This window comes from Phalaenopsis equestris, unplaced genomic scaffold, assembly GCF_001263595.1.
Source record: "Phalaenopsis equestris unplaced genomic scaffold, ASM126359v1 Scaffold000202, whole genome shotgun sequence".
NCBI classification, from domain to species: Eukaryota; Viridiplantae; Streptophyta; class Magnoliopsida; order Asparagales; family Orchidaceae; genus Phalaenopsis; species Phalaenopsis equestris.
This window is the reverse complement of record NW_018164644.1, coordinates 2052728-2079181: the sequence shown is the minus strand read 5'-3', so window position 1 is coordinate 2079181 and position 26454 is coordinate 2052728. Positions and strand designations below refer to the sequence as shown.

Below are 26454 nucleotides of genomic sequence, written 5' to 3'. Positions count from 1 at the left end.
CGCTAACTATCACTAGATCACTATTCACGATGTTAGGGCGTCTATATCAGAGCACCAGGGCGCCCCAAGGCACCCCTTTCTAGGCATTGGGGTACCCCAATCAATCTCCACAAATAACAAATACCATCCAATTCTTATGTAATTACACATCTGACAACTCAATTTTATTTTTTTATATTTATACTTTCTAAATCTTACTTCTACTTTTTAAATTTTCTTACATAAATCAACTGACATATGTATTAAGTTTAGGAGTAATGTATGTAAATCTTCTTTTATCTTTTAAAAAGCTTTCGTCTTTTGATATAATGGGCTTGTCAAAAGTGTGCAGGTTGGATCATGCCTTTTCAACTAAAATTATAAGTTAGTGGGTAATGAAATTGTGGTTGCTGGATATTTTATTTTGCTGTACATTACCACTTATAATTTACTGGGCTTACTTGGGCTTCTAGAAACAATATATACCCCGAAATAATGTGGGCGCCGGGGACTGTGTAATTATGAAAACTATGTTCATAATTGTCACTCCTTTGTTGTTGTTTCTTGATATTATAAAATAATCTATATGACTTACAATTAATGATGACAAAATAATGTCAACGTCCCAAAAAGGTTTAATCAAACTGTTTATATAAGTCTAAACCTTTTCATTGGGCTCTAAAATATTATACAAATGTTCTATAAGGCTAACCAACATTGCATGAGTTGAACAAACCCAATGCGACCATTCCTATATGGCTATATGTGTGCCCAAAGGTCGCATTTGAGGAATGTATACTTCTTTTCTTGAACAACAATAAAGTCTATCACATCAAGTTGTGAATAAACCTCATTGTGAAGGAAAAAAATTTCTATTTGGACTCCTAACGTAACTCTACGTGCGGACTCTAATGATATGCCGCCACCTGTGCTGCATCACGAAGGTTATTTCACGGTTGTTGGACTGAAACAGCAGTCTAGAAATAACCTTCGCAGTTCCACTTCAATGACCCTGAAATAACACCGCAGATGTTATTTCTTAGTTATTGACGAGAAACCATATATTCCAACTCAATAACTCTGAAATAACCCAGAAATAACCTCCACGATATTATTTCTGGGATATTAAAAAAAAACCCACCGCAGAGGTTATTCCAGGATTATTTCTGGGTTATTACGGAGTCCGCGGTTCCACTTTAACATTTTTTAAGTTTGACCCGATATAGCACACATGCCGATATATTAATGGAAGTTCACACATAGAGCTACGTTAGGGGAGTCCGGACAGAAAATTGTTCCCATTATGAATGACATGTTAGGGATGCCTAGTTATGCTAGTTTCTTCTCATTGATGTATAATTTATAGTATGATTTTAATATATAATATAATCATTTTTTTCCAAATGGTTTCTAAATATCTAATTGAGATATATAAATATTATTCATTATGACATAGAACTCAACTCCATTAGTGTTTTCATACTAGCATCTTTGAAAATTTTTATGATCCAAGCTCCTAAAAATATTACTTTTCAAAATCTTTTTAAGATTTCAAATAAGTCTTATCTTATAAAGAACAATTAGCATTTAGAAATCCACATAAAAAGCTCCATCCAGAAACATTTGGACACCATGAAAGTTTCCCCAAACATTTTTTAGCATCTTAGTTGCTAAGGTTCCAACCAGGGACCAAGAAAAGAAGAGATTGACACCTCTAAAAAACTCGATAAATCAGAAGTCGTCCAAGAGCAAAACAGCATAAGAATACAAGTGAGTATCCGCTCAGCAAAAGAATATGTTCTTAGCAGTAGATCAAAACCAGCCAAAAATACTGCAGGAATGAAAGGAAATCAGCTCATGAAAACTAGATTAAGGCAACGCAATAGAGAAATAACCAAAATGTCTAGATGAGTGGTTGAGTCTCTTAGGATGATGTGCATCGCCAAAGCTTGCCAAAAATTCGAAGTAAATAAATGCATAAATTAACTTGCTCCAAAAATCCTAAACTAAGTGTAGAAAACCAGTATGCTCCAAAGCATCATAACTGCACTGCAATTTACATGTAACTCCTTGATGAGATGAGTAATCTCATCTTCATTTTCATTTCCTAGGTTTCAGTTTAATAGCCCAATGAATAGTCTTAATGATAAGCTTAGAAGAAGTAGAAATATTCATGAAAATCTTATAGTTCCATTCAAACAGAAGATGATAAGCAGTTGTACACATAGCAAGCAGAATCTTTTAAAAAGATTGCTATTGAAAGTATCTGAATAGTATAGAACTCGAAAAATATTACTTTCAGTGAGTAAGAACGAATCAGTAATGCAACCCCTTAATAACTTTTGAAGCCCAAGATGCCTGAAAAGAAAACTGTCATAAAACGATAGTGCACTTATCTACGATTTAATAGTTTAAGGTATAATTTCCTACAATTAGGTCGTGGGTTTGAATCACACGTATTGGACTCACACTTATCTAAAAAAGAAAAAAAAAAAAACACTCAACACTCAAATGGATTTCTTAAAATCTTAAAAGTTTAATAAAAAATAGGAAGATTTACATACATAATACTCAATTTTGATTTATTTACATATATAACATCTAAGCTTCAATTCTTGCATACATGTCATCTTATATATGCATGAAAAAAATGTATTTTACATTTTTAAAATTAAAATGACGATAATTTTGATGTGATACAAAAGATTGTGGCAGTATCCATGCAAATGACCAGAAATTGGCATTGAAATCTGAAAAAAATAATCAAACGTGCATTGCAACATTCAATGTGAACTGAATAAGTTCTTAGAACATAAGGCCACGAACGAAATGAACACTGCAAGCTCCATGCAACGCTTTCGTATCTTATTTTTTATTTATTTACTTTTCAGTACCATTCCTTTACATACTAGTGATCTTAATCTCACATTTATCATGCATCTCAAATTTTAAATATATAAAAAATAAAAAAAGTACCTATAAATAGTTTAAAATCAAATATATACATTATTGATTAAACTTCGCAATAATAAATATTTTTAATGGAATATATATATATATACATAAAATTTTGTAAATTATCTACATTTTTTATAATATATCAGAACAAGTTATATGATATTGATTTTGAAGATAATATAAGACAATTGATGCAAGCACACAAATTAAAATAAAGAAAAAAGCATTTAAATATTCACCACACATTTCTCATCTATTTACCTAACTCCTACATTGATATTTACATGCATGCCACTCGATCTTTAATATTAAGTTAAAAATATTACCATTAAATTTTTAAAAAGTAAATCATGCATAGATTTATGACACCAAGGCGTGATAAATGTCAATACCAAAGAATTGTGGCAAGTAAGTAAATTTCTCAAATAAAAATAAAAATAATAATAAACACCTTAAAACTGGAAACATATATATATATATATATGTTTCCAGTTTTAAGGTGTTTATTATTATTTTTATTTTTATTTGAGAAATTTACTTACTTGCCACAATTCTTTGGTATTGACATTTATCACGCCTTGGTGTCATAAATCTATGCATGATTTACTTTTTAAAAATTTAATGGTAATATTTTTAACTTAATATTAAAGATCGAGTGGCATGCATGTAAATATCAATGTAGGAGTTAGGTAAATAGATGAGAAATGTGTGGTGAATATTTAAATGCTTTTTTCTTTATTTTAATTTGTGTGCTTGCATCAATTGTCTTATATTATCTTCAAAATCAATATCATATAACTTGTTCTGATATATTATAAAAAATGTAGATAATTTACAAAATTTTATGTATATATATATATATTCCATTAAAAATATTTATTATTGCGAAGTTTAATCAATAATGTATATATTTGATTTTAAACTATTTATAGGTACTTTTTTTATTTTTTATATATTTAAAATTTGAGATGCATGATAAATGTGAGATTAAGATCACTAGTATGTAAAGGAATGGTACTGAAAAGTAAATAAATAAAAAATAAGATACGAAAGCGTTGCATGGAGCTTGCAGTGTTCATTTCGTTCGTGGCCTTATGTTCTAAGAACTTATTCAGTTCACATTGAATGTTGCAATGCATACACTGCCATTGTGCCTCTAGTATAAACAGCTCAATTAGCTAAATCTCATAATGCAAAAATGAGCAAAACAATCGAAAAACATGAAAGAAAAGATCTATTTAGATTAGCCATAAATAGGGGAAGAATAAAATTTATTTTTAAGTGGGCAAAATCACAAAATATTTAAAATTTTCAAAATAATGGGCAAAAATATATATATTGAGAGAGAGCAAAATTACTAGATCATCTAAAGTACATTCAAAAAATAATTAAATTAAATTTTACTACACATACAGAAAATCTCAAATTTCATGGTAATAATTTGCCCGCTCTAGACATAACCTGATTCTGCCCTTGGCTACAAAATCTTTCCTGTAGGAAACTGTAGCCTCTCCTCTCCCCTAAAAACACCTCCATTATTCAATGGGAATTGTCAAAATAATCTAGACCTTTTTTGGGGTTCATTTTAGCCAAAAAGTCTATGAGAATGCAATTTAATCCTAAAATTCCATAATTCTATGGTAATACTCTTTCCTATTACCATCTCCACAAAAAGAAACCCCTTTACTTGGGGTTTTGATGGAGCTTTCATCCCATTCAATAGTTGTATAGCCCCTAGTTGTGCCGCCGTATCACCACTTTCTTCATTCGGATGTCTTGCAAGGAGAGAATTTAGAGCCCTCTTCTGAGGACAATCTCTTGCCCAATGTGGTCCATCACAAAGAAAGCACTAATTGGGTGGTTTAGTTTTGTCATTTTTAGGCTTCCCTTTTGTTTTCGACAGAGACGAAGGGGTTACTCTTTGTGGAGATGATAATAGGCGAGAAGACCACTAGAGAAATGGTAGACACGGGTGATTCCCATAACTTCATCTACTCCAAGGAAGCAAAGAGATTGGGTTTGTAGATGATTAGAGGAGGAGGCACCATCAAGGTGGTCAATTCAGCAGAAATACCACTCCATGGAATTGCCAGATGAGTAAAGACCAGCATTGAGGCGTGGATAGGTAGGTACCCTGGACTTCTCTGTCATTTCCATGAATGATTTTAAAGTTGTTTTAGGAATGAACTTCTTGGATCAAGCAAGAGCGTTCCCAATGCCCTTCGCCAATAACGTGTACATCATGGAAGGGAATCAACCGTGCTTAGTACCAATAACAAGGACTAATAGGCAGGAACTCAAAATGCTATCGGCCATGCAATTCAAGAAAGGCATTCCAAATGACAAGGGGACCGATGAAGAAGCAAAGCCCCAAGAAGGCATACAAATGGAAGTAGTGGGTGTTCTTATAGAATTACCAAAAAAACAACTGCCAAGGAGGGAAAAGAATCATGTGATTAGACTAGAGCCAATGACTGAGTTGCCAACCATGAAGTGTCTCTGCATAGCACCCCTCCCCCATACCACCAAGGAAAAACCCAAGTTTGCCAAATCTGTGAGCAAACATGGGGGAGAGACAAGGGGAAGGTGCAATGAGAGCATTGCGAGCTTACATGGGGGAGAGTGTCACGCTCAACCATTCTCTAGAACTAGCAAGACAAGCATGGGATAGAAGATTACAGAGAAAACCAGATTGTAGAGAGCAATTTAAGATATTCTAGAAGATTTAACCAAATTCTAGAGAATATGAGAGAGAAAGACTCCAAGGAGAACTCAAGAATAACCTAGAAAGTTCTAGGGCTATATATGTATATATGAATAGTGAAGAACACTCTAGAAACTAGGCTATTCTAGAATATTCCCTTAGACTTGGAGGGGATTATAAATAGGAGTTCATCCCCTCATTTGTATCCATCAAAGAAAACCTTCCAAGCTTCCAAGCATTCAAGTGTTATAATCTTTCTTTCTTAATAAAGTGTTCCTTTTTCCAATACTTCTCCCTATTCTTCTTCTTAGAGTGTTTTGTGCCTACAATTTCAAGTGTTGTGAGAGATAGACTGATTTAGCGCCAAGAAAGAGCGCTAAAGCCGCTCGGGTGACTAGAGATAAGTTAGTTCGTGTCAGAAAACCCTTAACAACCTCAATTAAATATGTATAAATATATCGCCTAAACTTAGCAATTTGTTAACAATCAAAAGAGATCATGGCCCAACCTACTTACTACACACTCCACAACAAAATTAGAAAAATAATGACCCCATAACATACATAGTCCAAAGCAGTTCAGTCAACCTTAAAATATTGCCTATCATTTACAGCTATTTTAGCAAATCATATAAGGCAATCAAAATACAAGTTAACTAAGTCAAGATTATGCTAAATTCATTTCGACAAATCTGATATAAACATTTTAAAGTAGCAGAGTCCGCAAGAAGAGACTACTCAATGTAAAACCTCGCTATTGTCCAAACCTTATATTTCAGCTCGCGCAATTTAAGGATTTGTTTGAAGCTTTTTGCAGCCAGAACTTGACACCTCTTGTCTGGCCAAAGGTGGGAGCTGCAGAAAGAAAACCAATTTGTAATTCCATTGAAGTGACAACAAGGACGAAAACTAGAGCGACACACATACCACCCAATTCTCATGTATTTACATATCAAACACCTAAACTTCACTTTTTACATAAATGCCACCTTGCCTATATATGACAAGGTGTATATTGCATTTTAAAAGTTAAAATAGTGGTATCTTTTATGTGATAATAAAGATTTTCATGGTATAAATGTAAAAAGTAAGGTTTAGGAGTTAGGCCATTGCTATTATATATTATGAAGCAGATTTGGCTTTGGCCGTTGCCATAATATATAATGACATTTTATAAGTAGGCTAGCCATCTAGTTAGAGTCATGCACTGTATCCTTACAAGCATAAAGATTTTGATTTTAAGTTTCTTGGTTTGTACTGATTTGAAAATCTTTTCAATGAGTCCCGGTAAGACTTATATTTGGTACCCCTTTTGCTTAGTTCAAAATTGGAGGAACGAATGCTTTGGGTATGAAGCAACCTTTTCTTTTTATTTATTTATTTATTTATTTATTTGAATTTTTCTATTTTTCATATTTAAATCTTAAGTATAGCAACTTGCCCATATCTAAATAAGATTTACTCTAAGACCTGCATAGATATGGTGTTTATATACGGGGACATACTTCATATTTGAGCAATTGAGGATTACAAATAGAGATACTCTCTAATTAAAATAAGATGTTATCATTGCATTTAATTGTATTAATCTTTATTCTGGACTAAGATTATGCTTGTTTTTAGAATTAATTATTTGCTTGCATGATTTTTATTAACTTTTTAATCAAACAACAACAAGCTCTTATCCCACTAAGTAGGGTCGGCTACATGAATCCTTTTTCTCCGTTGCGTCCTATTGAGTGCCATATTTCCATATTTTTATTTAATTCTAAATAAATTAAGATCATTTTTTATACAATATTATGCCCAAGACTTTCTAGGTCTACCAATGCCTTTCTTAATGTAAGTCGAATCTAAAACTTTTTAATCCATACAAATTTAATCCAACAGATTAACTAATTTAACACGTATGGGTGACTATTTTGTATTAATCAGGTCCATATTGCAAAAAGCAAGCTATCATGCTTATCTAATCAAATGAGGTGTTTGAAAAAACTCCAAATTAATAAAGCAAACTACAGTAGGTATCATTTTATGTCCATCAAACCATATATTTACTCCTACTCTTAACTTATTTCAAATCTCTCGGGAATATATAACACATATTCCATGATTGAAAAATTAGATTTATGTTTTAATTAATATCTTTTTATCAATAACTGGAATTGTATGTAATTTTAGTTAACTTAATTTTCTAACTGGCAGGATTAGCTCGGTGCACACAAGCATTAGAAATTGTTCATCACTTATCCATGTGCTTACCTCCTTCTACATGTTATTTTTATTTCCTTCTATGCATTGCAATTAATACAAGCAGCTATCATGTATGCGTCTCAAATACCATGTTTTTTTTTCCTAATTATGCAGGACAGATTTATCACCTAATTTTTTGGCTGAATCAAAGAAAATCTGAAAAATTAAAAAATGTGAAGGTCCGCTTCTTTAATATTGATTAAATGTTACATTGAATTTGAAAATTAGGATGTTGTACACAATTGCACCAGCTTATTCAGTTTTCTTCTTGTCTTTAGTATTTTAACACCATCTTTTTAAAAAGTATTAGTGAGCCTCAGAACGTAGAAATTGAAAATCCTGTTGACGTAATGCAACATAACAATTATACTAATATTATGATAAAAATGTTCTCAATGAGAATGATAATACAGAGGGGGGAGAAGGTAAGAATGATAATGTTGATCAAGTATACGAATACATTGAAAATGAAAATCTAACTGAAGCAAAAACAAAAAACAAAAAAAATGTCAATGGTATAGGAAGATTTAAAAGAAATCACTCTTCCTAATGACAAGGAAAAAGGTTTTCATTGCACCAAAAAATTAAAACAAACAAAAAAAACTTGTTATAAGAAATAAGAGTGCAACAACACGATTTATTAGGCATTTGGATTGCTGTGCAGTTGGGGTTTATGCTTTAAGAAAGCAGAAAGTACTGTATTTTCAAATAAAAAGATATTGAGAGTTCAATAGATAAAATAAGAGGGATGCAATTTGACAACCTTCAAATATTATATTTTGATTAATGAAAACCCATTTTCAATTTTGGAAGAATTTGTGTTTAATTTAGTTTTGAAGTGAATGCATCTTATTTTGTAAACTATTTAAGGAATACAAATCGATATGATGTTATATTGGTGCATGAGAAAGAAGAAAGAAAGCTGAAAACTGCATCAAGAAAAATACATGGAATTAATTTTACTATATATATGTGGAAATCAAAGAACCAAATAAATTATTGTATAGTTGTTACTGCATATTATGTGGACTTGAAGCGGAGAATACAAAAACATATTCTTAGCTTTTTGCATTTGCTACCTGCACATACTACATCTAAAATTATTGAAACATTCTACAAATTTTTAGCGAGTAACAACTTGACATAAAGTGTTCACTACGTGTGGACAATGTCATAAATAATGATCGAGCTATAAAATTATTGAATGACAAACTATTTAATATCCATTGTTGTGCCCACATACAAAATTTAATGATAAAAGATTGAATCAGAAGTATAGACTATGTAGTTGATAAAATTTGATTATTTGAAAGATTACTAATTTTTTAAATGATTCATAAGCAAAATTGATGAGATTTGCTAATGTTATTCAATAATTGATGTTACCAACTAGGAAACTTATCATGGACTGCCAACACATTGGAAATCTATGGACACCAGTTTGACTTCCAGTTTTCAATTAAGGGAAACTTCGCTCTCATATAGTAATTGTTCTACTGAGAAAGAATGGAATAATATTGAAAAAAGAGTGTGACTTTTTAGTTTTTTTCAATGAAGAAGCTAATACTATTTCAACGAGTTAAAATTGAAATACTTTTTTATTTAACTTCATGCTTCTCAACTGATAAAAAATAATAATATAATTTGGTCTGTATTTTTGGAAAGAAGAGAACAATGAAGATGTGCAGATACCATTACCTGTAAGCTAGAAGTATTGTCAAGTCAATGATTTAAACTAAATTTTAATCACCCACCTCAGTCACTTTCTTTCTCAGCTGACAAACTTACATAAAGTTTCATGTTATATTTATAATTGACTAACCCTTGCGTTTCTCTTTGACAAAAATAAAAGAAAATTGATGATGAATATTGTGAGTGTATGCTACATTCATTGCTTAGCTCCAAAAAAAGTAACAAAGATTATGGAGACATGGAATTTAATAGATGTAGTAGAATTTATTTGGTTTCATAATATAAAATATTGTGTGTTTTGTAAGAAAACTTGAGATCTCGAAGAAATGTTCTAAAGATAGTTTCTTTTGTTGGACTAATGATCAATTTGGATTTTTATTTGAGGAGTTTCATATTTTAATGGTTGAGATGAGAATGTTTGGGTGGATGAGTGGCTTGACTCTTAGAGACAAAATGTGAAATGAATATATTTGTGAAAAGATTGGTGTAGCTCCAGTGGCGGACAAATTAGAGATAGTCGTCATAGATGGTTTTGTCACATTAAATGTAGTCTATCTGATGATTCGATTAGGAGAGTAGATGCTTTAGATTCGACTTATATTAAGAAAGGTAGGGGTTGACCGCAAAAGACTTGGGCATGTTGTATACAAAATAGTCTTAATTTATTAAAATTAAATAAAAATATGTCAGTCAGTAGGACAAGATGGAGAAAAAAGATTTATGTAGCCGACCCCACTTAGTCGGATAGAGGCTTGTCGTTGTTGTTGTAGTTGAGCTTCATATTTTAGTGATAACTTCTTCTTGTATTGGGCTAATGGTTAGATCAGATCCTTATTTGAGCAATTATCATAAACTGCTTAACGTGTATAGGATAGTTGATTATGTTAGACTAATTTTAATTTATGCACATTTACTTTAATATTTGTGGCAAATTAATTTAATGAGTGGTTAATGGCAGATACAATTCTGTAATAATATGATAACATTGTATTGAATTTGAATTTATTTTTGCTAAAGAAACTTGAATATATGCAACAAAAAATTTACGAGGCTATAAATAGCTACAAATTTTCAACAACTCCAAAAATGTGTTTTAATATACTTTTATAAAAAACTTCAAGACCTAGCTCAAAATCAATCCATGCTCGAGCTTTAAAGTCAAGCTCAAGCTTTTGAGCAAAAGCTCGAGCCGAGCAAAGCTAGCACGAGTCAAGTTCAAGCTCAACTTATAAGCTCAAGCTCAACCAACAATACATCTCACGAGTCAGGCTTGAGTATAGTATGGCTAGAACTTGACTCGATTTGTTTACAGCCCCAGCTAGACAACTCTTACATTTGTGAACATTTATTGGTATATATTACCAATAAACTAAATCATGCTTATTATGAAAATATGACTTATGAGATATGATTTCAAAGAATTATGGCGTAATAAAAACTATGATGTAAGAGTATGGTTGATTAAGAAGGGTATAGTCTTTAATATCTACTCAATTTATACTAACTTTTATTATTAACTAAATTTATACTATATGCCGCTGCAGCTGTAACCATGCACTGTTGTCGCCCACATAATCAAAAGAAACAATTACAAATTATTATCAATATGAACTGCAGCAATTAACCCGAGATCAGAAAGCAAACTCAATAAGGAAAAAGCAAGCTAAAAACAAAAATAAAATAAATGTCTAGAAAAAATGATTAAAGATAACGAGTCACTTGACCAGTAACTTCAACTATAACTTTACTAAGATAAATTTTTTTTATAAAAAATCAAACTATCAAAGAATTCCGCCTTCAACGTAATTAAAATCCATGAAAGATGTTAGAGGTCTATATTTTAAATTTTAACACGATATGCGTACGTACAACTTCATGAAAAAACAACATATACTGATGACTGAAGAGAAACTATATTCTCTTATTCCTTTACATTCAAATTACAACATTTCCCCTTATTATATAGGGAATGCCTAGGGCAAACATAAATAAGGACAATACAACTTGCAAAAAAAAAAAACTAATAATAATAATAAAGAAAACACATACAATATATAAAACTGAAATAGGAAACTCCTTCCAATTGCTTCTATGAATTGATCTTGTGGTGCCCATATGACAGGCGGTCTGGGTCACCTAACAAGGATAGAATTCTACTCTCTCAAGTTGGGTCATAGATGTTGTAAAAGCCCAATTTGGTGTTCAAATCATTGAAGCTGCATGGAGATAGGGATTTGATGAAAACATTCGTAACTTTAAGATGAGTTGGAATGTAGATTGAGTGAATAATGCCACCATTGACTATTTTAGGGATAAAATGTCTACCCATCTCAATGAACATTGACCACACATTTGCATCCAACGGGTCTTTTTGTAAGGGTTCATGTGTCATTTAGATCAAGTGCTTGGATCTCCTCTTCAACCGCCTTTTCATTATGGCCTTTGAAGTGTTTCATGAATAGACTTAAGTATTTGCACACTATCATGATTAGATTTAAAATTTTTATAAGATGATGATAACTTTTCACAGACAATATATTCCTGGATAGGATAACTTGTGAAACTTTTCTTGTCTTCTCCATTCGATTCCATCTCCCTTGAAACTTCAGAGATGTGTGAATTAATGTTTGGTTGTGAATAGTCATATGTGGTTGCATATTGTCTTTATCTTCTCAGTGGATTTCTTTCTCCTAGTATACACACATAGTTCCTTATGTATTTCCTTGTTGTCATTCTCAGGTTAGATATCCTCAAGTGGTAGAGCTTGGGAGGGGAGACAATACAGTTAGAGCAAAGTAGAATAGGTTGTGAAGACTCTAGTTATTTAGAATAGTGTCCAAAATATGATATTCATTTAGGCTCTCATGAATTTCAAATTTGGGGTAGCAAAATTATTTTTCAAAGAAAATAATATCCATGGAGTTATAGCATTTTTTTGTAATGGGAGAAAAGCACTTGTACCCATTTTTGTTAGAAGCATAATCAAAGAAAACATTTGATGAATTTTGGGTCAAGCTTTGTGTGGTTTGGATGGTAAATATGAACAGAAAAGATGTAAAAATACTTTTATAGGAAGATTGGATGAGAAGGACCTAACATTAGCGAATATTTCCATCAAAACATGAAGAGAGGCTTTGAATCCAAAGTCTCTGCTTGGCATTTTATTAATGAGGTAGGTGAATGTGAGCACTTTTCCCTTGATAACTTTTGGGGCATTGTAAGAAAGCATCATAAACCTAGATACCTCAAGGAAATATCTATTATTCCTCTCAATTATCTCATTTTGTTGTGGAGTCTCAACACAATAACTCACATGGATGATACAATACTTTGCAAGGTATGGTCCAAGGATCGAGTTGAATTATTCATTTGCATAATTAGTTTTGAGAATTCGAATTTTACATTGGAACTGAGTGTAAATCATGCTTGCAAGGACTGAAAGATTTGCATAGTTTCAAATTTCTCCTTCATGAGGAATATCAAATTAATTATAGTGTGATCATCAATGCAAGAGACAAGTCATCTGCTCCATTGATGGTTTTCAATTTTGATGGTCATCAAATGTCATTTTAGATGATAGAGAAAGGATATGAGGGTTTGAACTGAGATAAAAAATACACATGACGAATATGTTTAGCTAATTTGCAGGTTTCACGGTGATAAAACTCTGGCTTTTTATAATTAGAATATGAAGGTACAACTTTATGTTATAATAAAAAATGGGATGAATTAGATGACAATGTCATAACAAAACTTGATTTTCAACAAACTGAGAAATAAACGAAGAAAATGGTGAAGAATACACTTATGTGTTAAAATAACTTTCCTTGAGCAAGTATAGACCTTAGTGCAATTCAACACTACCAATTATCATCCCTGAATCCACCACCTGAATTTTACAAGGGTTAGAATGGAATTTCGTTACATAGTTAATTGAAAGTAAGAGTCTGTTTGGAGCAGCAGCAGCTTATCCAGCTTCTGCGAATAAATAACTTATCCTGATAATTTGCTGATGAGCAGCTAATCCAGATAAGCTGTCTGGCTGTTTGGTTGCTGCATTTGAAAAAAAGTTGATTCTGGAAAAATGACAATTTTGCCCGTCCTGAATAAGTTGTTTAGCTGTTTGGTTTGTGTTTTTTGTAAACAGTTTATTTGCAATTTTTTTTAGTTTAATTAATAATATGTGTAGCAGAATTTGTTATTTTCTCAACAAAATTAAAGATCAAATGTTAAGAAAAGAGAATATAAAAAAGTGGTATTACATTTATATAACTCAAATATATTCGATCATATCAAACGAGCAAAGTTACGCATATCAAAAATAAAACACACATTCACATATTAATATGGAGTATAATAAAACAAAAAATAAATAAAAAATAACATGTTAAAATGACAAGGAAAAAAATTATAATGTTGACTTTAAAATGTAGCAGCATATCACGACTCATGCTGTCCGGCTCTAACACTCCAGAACCCTGAGCAAACATGTCCGACTGGGATGCAGTAGAAAAAGAAACATTTGATCCAGATGTGGTGTTTTGAAATTTTGAGATCGACGAACTCCGAGTAGCGGTGTCCAACTGGGATATCATAGAAATAGACTCTGTCACTCCACCTGAAGAAACTGCAGTCCTCCTGTCATTGCGCCCACCGCGGGCACCTGTAAAACTACTTCTCGAAGCTATGTGCCTGGCGTGACGTCAGCAGCAAAGACGGTAGCCCGCACCGACACATCACTTTCTCGGACTTACTTGAATATTTGGAACTCATCATCCTACAGTTATTAAAAATAAAATAGATCAGTCAAAAAATTGAGGAAATATAGGAAATAAACTTGCCGAAGTATGGAAGCAGCGGTTGCCGACAACAAATTTTTGTGGCCGTCCAAACTGCTCCATCGTTATCTCAATAAAATCAGTACAATTTAGTATTAAGAAAAAAATTAAATAGGACATAAATCCATATAGTAGCATTTGGTCCATTAATCCATATATCCAAACATATTTGCAAAACGACATGTAGTTTGAAGCACACAAATGAATCGAACATATACAGGGATGCGTATCACCCAAATGATGAAACAGGTAATTCGAAACCCATATGTACTACAGAAAGTGTATATGCAACAGGTAAATCCGAAACAATATGAGAAAGTTATAACATATGCACCAACAATAATTAAAATTACCTGCAACAAGTAAATCCAAAATTTTTACATATATACCACTCAATTTTCCAGGTAAATCCGAATGTTGTACATCAAATAGCAGTCATAGAAATGTTTCATAGAAATGTTAGAAATGTTTCAAATGTTCCACCCCAAAATCCAAGAACCATAGAAAATAATGTCATACATAACCATACCATAGCAGCTATAGAAAATGATGTCATACATAAGCAGTCTATATAATAGATAGCAATGATCCAACTGATGCTTCTCATAGAAAAAGTATACCACAGAGATGCTTCATATATGTTACCGCAATCATAGTTTACTACAAAAATTTGAGGCAAATGATATTTATCACAAATAGGCTTCATATATGTTACCACACAATTCTAATGACTTTTCATACATATAAATATAAAAAACACCTCACTGACTTAAGAACAAAAAAACATCCCATTGACTTAACAATGTCTGCTCTCAATATAAAGCACCTCATTGACTCAACAACAAAAATGTATCGAATTTAAAACAATTTCCTGCATCGAATGTAAAACAGAAAGGCTTCATATATATATGTTAAAGGCTTCATATATGTTCCAAACCGAAATAGATGTTTTCAACAAGGAATTCCAAAGCTAGATTTGTACAATACATGATCAATACAGTATCCTGAACCTCACTTTTTAAAGAAATAACTATTTGCAAACATAATAAAAGATTGTTTCAGAAAAGAAAAGAATAGAATAGAGGAGTTGAAGTTGTAATATGTGTTTAAAACCAATCTCTCAAACCAACAACTAGCAGCTATCACCAAAAAAAAATTCTCCCAAGCAGGTATTTTAACAAGAGATCTGAAGAGAAGATACGACATACTATATACGTATTCACATTTCCCCCAAGCAAGCTAACCGAGCCAGCAAACAGGAAAACACATACTTACCGAACCTGTAAGCATTTGTATTTAAGAAATAATTAGATGCATCATCAAATGAATAAAGCATAGAAATGCTTCAATACATCATCCATATAACTCCCAGAGGGACATGACTATAGCATCTATATAATTTCAATTCTAAAACCAGACTCGCATTTACCTCAACATAATATCAATGCAACAAATCAGACTTGCATTCACCTTAAAAATTGTTCTGTCATCATAAACTCGAAGAGCAACAAACCCCCTCAGCATTAAAATAAAAACTAGATATTCCAATACAGCAAAAGCCCCATCAACTCACATAAACACCCATAAAACACACACTTCACAAGCTCACTTCACAAGCTCAAAAAATGAATCGAAATATCGTTATCAGGATATTTTGTTGCAATATTTTCCCCAAGCAACAAAAAAGATAAAGAAATAGTGAGTCTTTCAAGTTTTTTTCCAGATCATAAAAAATTATAAAAATAAGTTCTGATTTGTAAACATAAAGGGAGAGTAAGCAGATAAACAATATAATAAAAAGTCTCATATAAGCATTAAGTTTCAAATAATCCCCTCATATATAACCGCATGTGGCCATCAATACTGCTTCAAAGAGATGCATCATGCATTCAACAAATTCTGTTACCAACAAATTCAATTCCAAACAAATTCTATTACCAACAAATTATTCTCCATACTCGAACGAATACAGAAGACAGCAGTTGCCCTTAAAAAAGGGTCATCCAAGTTGCTTCAAATAGAGACCATTCATCCAATTTCGATAACGAAACATGAAAAAACCCAACAGTGATTGCCCTTAAAGTATAGCGTCATCTAAGCTACTATAAACATGAATACCAATTAAAATAAAAGTCCTTCATGCCAATCAGACAAATCCCTCACTAGGAGCTCCATTTCCCACCAAACAACCCTCATTCCCATTTAAATAAATAAATCACAGGTGAACCGCAACAAATATGTTTAACCACAATTTATAAATCACAATTTAAAATTCATGCCACCTTACAATTTAAAATTCATGCCACCTTGGAAAACAGATGCAGCTTATAGGGTTACCAGATGCAAATAACAAAAATAACAGCTCTCCATCAAGCTGCAAACTTCCACCAACATAAAACAATATATCCACAGTAATTATAAAATGAGCTCAAAGCTGCTATTAAAAATAACAATATATAGTTTAGGCCATACAAAGAAATTTATCCAAACAAAGGAATTCATATGCAAGAAGTGAGCTATTTGAAATATCTGTGATTCTCCCCCAACTTTTAAATATCATAGCTCAACCACCATATTTAACATTTGTGATCCTCCCCCAACTTTGCATCCCCACAAATTCTGGAAATAAGGGTTGTTTGGTGAGATTTAATGCAGTAAAACCAAAAGTTCTTCACCTACAATCACTCATGTAATACATATCACTTCTAAATAAAAAAATAAGTGATATGAATGTATTCCAGATTATTAGCAGCGGTTGTCCTAAAAAAATTGGGCCATCCAAGCTGCTAGAAATTATGTACATCGTAAATCCTTCACCAACAATGAATTCCAGATAAAACTCACTCTGCATATATGATACTTTGAAGTGTAACATATATTCATTTTCATCACAACAATAGCATAACACCTTTCATACTAATACTATTCAAGTCATCCATATTAAATAGTTCAAAACAGGTGAACATAAAAATGTCAAACATAGTTGTGTAACAGCAGATGTCCTTACAGAAAACCCTAAAATAAAGTTTCATTCTTAATTGTCTAGCCAAACTTTAAAATACATTACTTAACATGTTTCACTAATGTCGTCTGCTATTTAATCTCTCAGAGCTGCCATTTCAGATGCCCCTTCACCATCTCTGACCATCTCTGGTATTTGTTTCAAGTGAATCCATTTCAAGCTGTGGTATTATGCGGCCCACATAGTACTCAAATGCTTCGGGGGGAATTTGCTGTAAATCTGCATCAACCATGACAAATTCTGCGTCAGCTCTTCTAAAAAAGTTTGTAGTGACATGGTGACCACTACTATCTGGACCTGCTTCGGAAATGGATAAGTGGACATATCACGCCAGAATGCTCTCTACAGTCTTCTTCCACACTCCGAATGACGTTTGATTACGCATCGCAATGATCAATGCCTTTTATTGAACAATTTTTTCTTCCCACGTGCTACACCGTTTGACCTTTCAAATTTGCGATATGATACTTTGTATTTGGATACGGCTTAAGAAACCCTCTTTGTAAAGGATATCCGGGGTCGACCAAATAGTACTTACCTGTTGCGTGATGTTTGTTACAAATAGAAGTTCAAAAGAAAATAAATTTCTCAATTATACATACCTAGAGGAGGGTAAGGGAACCCATATGCTCGATTTCTAGTAGCAAACTTGAAAACACGGTTATCATATGCGCTACCTTCTCATCTAGCCATCACGAAAGTAAAACACATATTGAAATTACACACGACCATGACATTTTGTGTTGGGGATCCACACCGTCTGATGTAAGCAACTTTATCTGCAGAAGACAGTCGTGCATCGACGTGTGTTCCGTCAATAGTCCAATACAGTCCTGTGGTGCAGAAAATATTTAAAATCAATTATATTTTTTTCTTGAAAATAAATGTTATGTTGGGCACTTACCTTGAAGAAGGGCATGTATCGAGAGTCATTTGCAATTTGTATGGGAATGGTCTGGAACGTTGGATCCTCGGGTTTTACTATCCTGTATGCCAAACTCACCAACGCATTCAAACCCACAGAAAAATATCTACTAATGGTTTCCTAGGAATGTTGGAATCGCTTCATAGCTCCTCTAATAGATTCATTTTGGGATAAGATATACAGGGTAATTGTCAATACCTCTCCGACAGTTGTTCTTGATGAGCCGTGTAAACCATGAAAATCCCAAAGTTCATTAAGCAGGTCGAGAATGTTGTGAAAAACGATGACAATAAAGCGAAAATGGAACGAGAAAAATTGCACGCAGAAAAAATACAAGAGTGACACATATTTACGTGGTCCGACAAACTTGTCTACGTCCACGGAGCTGCAGAGGATTTTACTACTTCGAGGAATTACACCGTCGAGCTCCTCGACGTTTACCTCGACGTTTCTATTTTCTTCTCCCTTCCTCTCTCTTCCTCTCTTTCTCTTAGCTCTCAAGAGGACTTGACTTGGCCTCTCTTAGCTCTCAAGACTCTTCCTCTCTTTCTATCTTAGAGGACTTGGCTTGTCTTTGCTTGACTTGCATTTCCTTTAAACAAAAAGAGACTATTTATAGAAACATGAGAGCGGTAGGTGGAAGGTAGGTGAGCGGTAGGTGGGTGTGGTAGGTGAGCGGTATGTGAGATACTTAATTAAGAAGCTAACTAAATTCGGTGGACCGAGTCTCCACATTACCCAACAATTCTCCCACTTGGAGACTGAGACATTGAATGCATCACCTACTAGCTGCATTATCTACTAGCTGTACCGACCTTTTCCTCAAACATGATATCCTCCACCTCTGCAACTCAAAGCCCCTGTCTTCATGTCAGAAGATCAGCTAAAGTTGAGCACAACTTCAGCAGCTAAAGTTGAGCACAACTTCAGCTTCTCACGAGTAACACCCTCAGTTGATATATTACCGTCAACGTAGCATTGTACCTCCAAGCTCTTTCATGGGTTACTCTTGTATCTAACTTTCACTGCATGAGCAATATCTTGTCCCTGCTGAAAGCCGTTTTCAACAAGTCCAGCTTTGTACCTCTTACTGCCACCAAGCACAGTCTTCACCCGATACACCCACTTGTTGTGCAATGCTTTCTTCCTTGATAAAAGTTTTGTCAGCTCCTAAGTCTGATTCCCTAGTAGATAATTTGTCTCCTCCTTGGTCAGCTCCCACTTGCTCGAATTCTCATCTTGCAAGATTTTTTCATAACTCTGTGGTTCTCCATCATTTGTCTGTATAAGGTGAGGTTTTCCTGCCTTTGACACTTTACCACTTTTCAGGAAATTAACCTTCTTCTGCTTCAACATAATGCACCTTGACTCATGTGTCATCGGCTGAGTAAACCTGTAGTCATATATAGTGTGTCAGTTTTCTTACCCCGAGCCAGTACTAATGCTTCTTTGGTAACCTTCCAGGTGTTATCTGAGAACACTACCGAATGACCACCCTCATTGAGCTGCCCAACAGAGATGAGATTTTTCTTCAACTCAGGAACGTGGCTGACCTTTTGCAAAATCCATTTGCTCTTGTTAGGGAGTGTAATATCAACGTCTCTCATCCCCACCACGTCCAGAGCTTTTCCATCAGCCAGATGTACCTTTTTAAAAGTTACCTGCAACATAATTTCACATTAACTCCCGACAGAAAGATGTATGGAAGGAAGCCCATGAATTCAGTATTCAGTCATTAAAAAAAAACTGTAAACTACCAGAAATAGTACATCATGTATTTCTTTAGTTACAACATTAGTACCATCATTCTCCTTCTTCTTAAGATTCCTGCAGTTCCTTTTTTATGTATGTGACCAGCCTTGCCACACACAATTCCAGCAGGTTGCCTGCTGACTTTACTTTGATTTTGATCTTCGACGATTTGAGTTTTTATCTTGTGATCTCCCTCTGGAATCAACAATCAGTGCCGAACTTGAACACGAGACATCGCCAGAATCCTTTCTACGCACCTCCTCAGCCAAAATCAAATCACAAATATCATCATACTTCAACTTAGATTTACCTGCCCTGCAGAACTGCTAACTGTGCTAACTGCCATCCTCATAAATTTTCAGCTATTTGACAATGAAGCCAGCAATATCAGCGCACGTATCTCATCATCAAAATCAATTTCAACAGATGTCAATTGATTTGTGATAGTATTGAAATCATTTATGTGTTCAGCAACAGACATACATTCCACCATTTTCAAGTTGAATAATTTTTCATCAGATGTACCTTGTTATTCGCCGATGACTTTTCATACATACCTGATAAAGCCGCCACGAGATCTGCAGCAGTCCTCTCTTTGATGACGTTGTGGGCAACCGATCTCGACAGGGTTCATCGTATAAACCCCAGAACCTATTGATCCAACATATTCCATTCAGTCTCGTCCATCTTTTATGGTCGTTTTCCTAGTAACAGAAGATGAAGTTTCTTTCCACAGAGGTAATCTTTATCTGCATCCTCCAGTAAGCAAAATCTGTGTCATTGAACTTCTCGATCCACGATGTTATCACTTCGTCTTCGTCCATCGTTTTTCCTTATATTCGAACCAAAACTCTGATACCAGTTGTTGTGAAAAACAATGGCAATAAAACGAAAATGAAACGAGAAAAATTGCATGCAGAAAAAACACCAGAGCGACATAGATTTACGTGGTTTGATAAAATTTCCTACATTGACTACGTCCACGGAGCTGCAGAGGATTTTACTACTTTTTATTTCTTCGAAGAATTACACCGTCGAGCGCCTCGACGTTTACAAAAAAATTTCTATTTTTTTCTCCCTTCCTCTCTCTCTCTTCCTCTCTTTCTCTTAGCTCTCAAGAGGACGACTTGACCTTGCTTGCCTTTGCTTGGCTTGCATTTCCTTTAAACCAAGAGAGACTATTTATAGAAACATGAGAGCGGTAGATGGAAAGTAGGTGAGCGGTAGGTGGGTGTGGTAGGTGAGCGGAAGGTGGGATACTTAATTAAGAAGCTAATTAAATTCGGTGGACCGGGTCTCCACATTACCCAATAGAGAAATATCACCTTCGTCATACGTAATGTGTTTGCAAACCTTATCAGGTGTCCACGTAATAACTCCCCGACCTATTTTTCTCCTATCTTACTCGATGTCATACAAGGGGTTCGATCAACGTATGTATGATAATAGTAATATAGCAAGATAAGGGCGATAACAACTTTGCGGTTGTGGTTAAGTTGTTTTTCATCCATTCTACAAAATGTGGTAAATGATATTCTTTTAAACATGTTAAACGTTAACTTGAAGTAACAGGAATGATACTACAGTAAGAGAAATAAAAGAAGACATAAACATAAATTATAATGACACAAACAAACGCATAGAGTTAAATAAAGACATATTAGCAAAGAGTCCATCACATAATTATTACAATGACTGGTACTAAAATAAAAACAAATGTCAACTCTAATCGTCAACCCTAATCAATATCGCAAGTAATAAAGTCGGAATTCTGGATCCAAATTCGCGAAGAACTGTCTACGAGTAGAGTTCCCTAGCAACTTCACATATTTTAGATACGTGGGTTCGTCTTCCTTAACATCAGGATATGCATTTAGGATTTTAAGACACTCGTAAATTGAGTAGTTGTTTGGTGTTGATGGTGGTGCAGTCTTCGGTTTGCAGGATTCAAGTAACGTCTCTATGGAACCTCTTTCAAATGCGGCTCCAACTTTCTTCTTTTCCTCTCTGGGACGCTTTGTCCCACCGGTTGATTGAACATCTGTATGGAGTTGGATGGGACCTTCTCCAGACTCACATATGCACAGATGTTCAATCAACCGGTGGGACAAAGCATCCTAGAGCGGAAAAGAAGAAAGTTGGAGCCGCATTTGTAAGAGATTCCATAGAGACGCTACTTGAAACCTGCAAACCGAAGGCTGCACCACCACCAACACCACCACCAACACCAAACAACTACTCAACTCACGAGTGCCTTAAAATCCTAAATGCATATCCTCGTGTTAAGGAAGACGAACCCATGTATCTAAAATAAGTGAAGTTGCTAGGGAACTCCACTCGTAGACAGTTCTTCGCGAATTTGGATCCAGAATTCTGACTTTCTTACTAGCGATCTTTTATGAATGATTGATTATGGTTGACATTTGTTTTTATTTTAGTACCAGTCATTATAATAATTATGTGATGGACTCTTTGCTATTATGTCTTCATTTAACTCTATGTGTTTGTTTTTGTCATTATAGTTTATGTTTATGTCTTCTTTTATTTCTCACACTGTAGTACCATTTTTGTTACTTCAAGTTAACATTTAACATGTTTAAAAGAATATCATTTACCACATTTTGTAGAATGGATGAAGAACAACTTAATCACAACCGTAAAGTCATTATCGCCCTTATCTTGCTATATTACTACTATCATACATATGTTGATCAAACCCCTTGTATGACATCGAGTCAGATTGGAGAAAAATGGGTCGGGGACTTATTACGTGGACACCCGATAAGGTTTGCAAACATATGTCGTATGACGAAGGTGATATTTCTCGATCTGCTTAATGAACTTCGAGATCTTCATGGATTACACGGCTCATCAAGAACAACTGTCAGAGAGGTATTGACCCTGTATATTTTATCCCAAAATGAATCTATTAGAAGAGCTATGGAGCGATTCCAACATTCCTCGAAAACCATTAGTAGATATTTTTCTGTGGGTTTGAATGCGCTAGTGAGTCTGACATACAGAATAGTAAAATCAGAGAATTCAACGTTCCAGACCATTCCCACACAAATTGCAAATGACCTTCGATACATGTCATTTTTCAAGGTAAGTGTCCAACATAATATTCATTTTCAAGAAAAAAATATAATTGATTTTAAATACTTTCTGCACCACAGGACTGTATTCGAGCTATTGACGGAACACACGTCGATGCACGGCTGTCTCCTGCAAAGAAAGTCGCTTACATCGGACGGTGTGGATCCCCAATACAAAATGTCATGGTCGTGTGTGATTTTAATATGTGTTTTACTTTCGTGATGGCTGACTGAATGAGAAAGTAGCGCATACGATAGCTGTGTTTTCAAGTTTGCTACTAGAAACCGAGCATATATGTTCTCTTACCCTCTTCTAGGTACGTATATTTGAGAAATTTATTTTCTTTTGAACTTCCATTTGTAACAAACATCATGCAACATGTAAGTACTATTTGGTCGATGTCGGATATCCCTTGCAAAAGGGGGTTCTTAAGCCGTATCCAGATACAAAGTATCATATCCCAGATTTTGAAAGGTCAAGCGTTGTAGCACGTGGGAAGAAAAAATTATTCAATAAAAAGCATTCATCATTGCGAGACGTAATCGAATGATCATTCGAAGTGTGGAAAAAGAAATGAGTTATATTGCGTGATATGCCCACTTATCCATTTCCGAAGCAGGTCCAGATAGTAGTGGCCACCATGTCACTTCACAACTTTATAAGGAGGCATCCTTCAAGAACTGATGCAGAATTTGTCGTGGTTGATGCGGATTTACAATAAATTCCTCCCAAAGCATTCTAATACCATGTGGGCCGCACCATACCACAGCTTTCGATGCCAGATATCCCTTGCAAAAGGGGGTTCTTAAGCTGTATCCAGATACAAAGTATCATATCCCAGATTTTGAAAGGTCAAGCGGTGTAGCACGTGGGAAGAAAAAATTATTCAATAAAAAGCATTCATCATTGTGAGACGTAATCGAATGATCATTCGAAGTGTGGAAGAAGAAATGAGTTATATTGCGTGATATGCCCACTTATCAATTTCTGAAGCAGGTCCAGATAGTAGTGGCCACCATGTCACTTCACAACTTTATAAGGAGGCATCCTTCAAGAACTGATGCAGAATTTGTCGTGGTTGATGCAGATTTACAATAAATTCCCCCCAAAGCATTATAGTACCATGTGGGCCGCACCATACCACAGCCTGAAATGGATTCACTTGAAACAAATATCAGAGATGGTGAAGGGGCATCTGAAATGGCAGCTCTGACATATCAAATAACAGACGACATTAGTAAAACATGTTAAGTAATGTATTTTAAAGTTTGGCTAGACAATTATGAATGACACCTTATTTTAGGATTTTCTGTAAGGACAATCTGCTGTTACATAGCTATGTTTGATATTTTTATGCTCACATGCTTTGAACTATGTAATATGAATGGCTTGAATAGTATTAGTATGAAAAGTGTTATGCTATTATTGCGATGAAAATAAATATATGTTGCACTTCAAAGTATCATATATGCAGAGTGAGCTTTATCTGAAATTCATTGTCGATGAAGAACTTATGATGGGCATAATTTCTAGCAGTTTGGATGACCCAATTTTTTAAAGGCAACCGCTGCTATACATCTGGAATACATTCATATCACTCATTTTTTTATTTAGAAGTGATATGTATTACATTAGTGATTGTAGGTGAAGAACTTCTGATCTTACTGCATTAAATTCCACCAAACAACCCTTATTTCCATGACTTGTGGGGATGCAAAGTTGGGGGAGGATCACAAATGTTAAATATGGTGGTTGAGCTATGATATTTAAAAGTTGGGGGAGAATCACAGATATTTCAAATAGCTCACTTCTTGCATATGAATTCATTTGTTTGGATGAATTCCTTTGTATGACATAAACTATATATTGTTGCTTTTAATAGCAGCTTTGAGTTCATTTTATAATTACTGTGGATATATTGCTCTATGTTGGTGGGAGTTTGCAGCTTGTTGGAGAGCTTTCATTTTTGTTATTTGCATCTGGTACCCCTGTAAGCTGCACCTGTTTTCCAAGGTGGCATGAATTGGTGGGCTAAACATATTTGTTGTCGTTCAACTGTGATTTATTTATTTGAATGAGAATGAGGGTTGTTTGGTGGGAAATGAAGCTGCTAGTGAGGGATTTGTCTGATTGGCATGAATGATTTTTATTTTAATTGATATTCATGTTTATAGTAGCTTGGATGACCCTATACTTTAAGGGCAACCACTGTTGGGTTTTTTCATGTTTCGTTATCGAAACTGGATGGATGTTGCCTTCATTTGAAGCAGCTTGAATGACCTTTTTTTCAGGACAACTGCTGTCTTCTGTATTTCATTCGAGTATGAAGAATAATTTGTTGGTAACATAATTTGTTTGGAATTGAATTTGTTGGTAACAAAATTTATTTGGAATTGAATTTGTTGGTAACAAAATTTGTTGGATGCATGGTGCATCACTTTGAAGCAGCTTTGATGGCCACATGTGGTTATATATGAGGAGATTATTTGAAACTTTATGTTTATATGAAACTTTCTATTACATTGATTACCTGTTTACTCCCCCTTTATGTTTACAAATCAGAACTTATTTTTATAATCTTTTGTGATCTGGAAAAGAACTTGAAAGACTCACTATTTCTTTTATCTTTTCTGTTGCTTGGAGAAAATATTGCAACAAAATATCCTAATAATGATATTTCAATCCATTTTTTAGCTTGTGAAGTGTGTTTTATGGGTGTTTATGTGAGTTGATGGGGTTTTTGCTGCATTAGAATATCTAGTTTTTATTTTAATGCTGAGGGGGTTTGTTGCTCTTCGATTTTATAATGACAGCAATTTTTAAGGTGAATGCAAGTCTGATTTGCTGAATTGATATTATGTTAAGGTAAATGCAAGTTTGGTTTTAAGATTAAAATTATATAGATGCTATAGTCATGCCATTCTAGGAGTTATATGGAAGATGTAATGAAGTCTTCCTATATTTTATTCATTTGATGGTGCATCTAATTATTTGTTAAATACAAATGCTTACAGGTTCGGTAAGCATGTGTTTTCCTGTTTGCTAGCTCGGTTAGCTTGCTTGTGGGAAATGTGAATACGTATATAGTATGTCGTATCTTTTCTTCAGATCTCTTGTTAAAATACCTGCTTGGGAGATATTTTTTTTTGGGGATATCTGCTAGTTGTTGGTTGGAGAGTTTGGTTTTAAGCACATATTACAACTTCAACTCCTTTATTCTATTCATTTCTGAAGCA

At 34.1% G+C, this 26454-nt stretch overlaps 1 protein-coding gene across 7 annotated transcripts in view; it reads right to left on the bottom strand.

The window, feature by feature from the left end:
* Positions 1-6205: 6205 nt before the first annotated feature.
* LOC110022653 (inactive poly [ADP-ribose] polymerase RCD1-like) overlaps positions 6206-26454 on the bottom strand; it is a 58459-nt gene continuing 38210 nt past the window's right edge. For 5 of the 7 annotated variants that reach the window (XM_020721703.1, XM_020721705.1, XM_020721706.1 and 2 more), the window contains one exon: positions 6206-6495. In XM_020721703.1, coding sequence (XP_020577362.1) covers positions 6430-6495 — 66 coding nt within the window. In that variant the 3' untranslated portion in view covers positions 6206-6429. Of the gene's footprint in view, positions 6496-8082; positions 8233-11692; positions 11802-26454 lie in introns of those variants that run through there. The other 2 variants (XM_020721707.1, XM_020721708.1) reach the window with 2 other exon arrangements.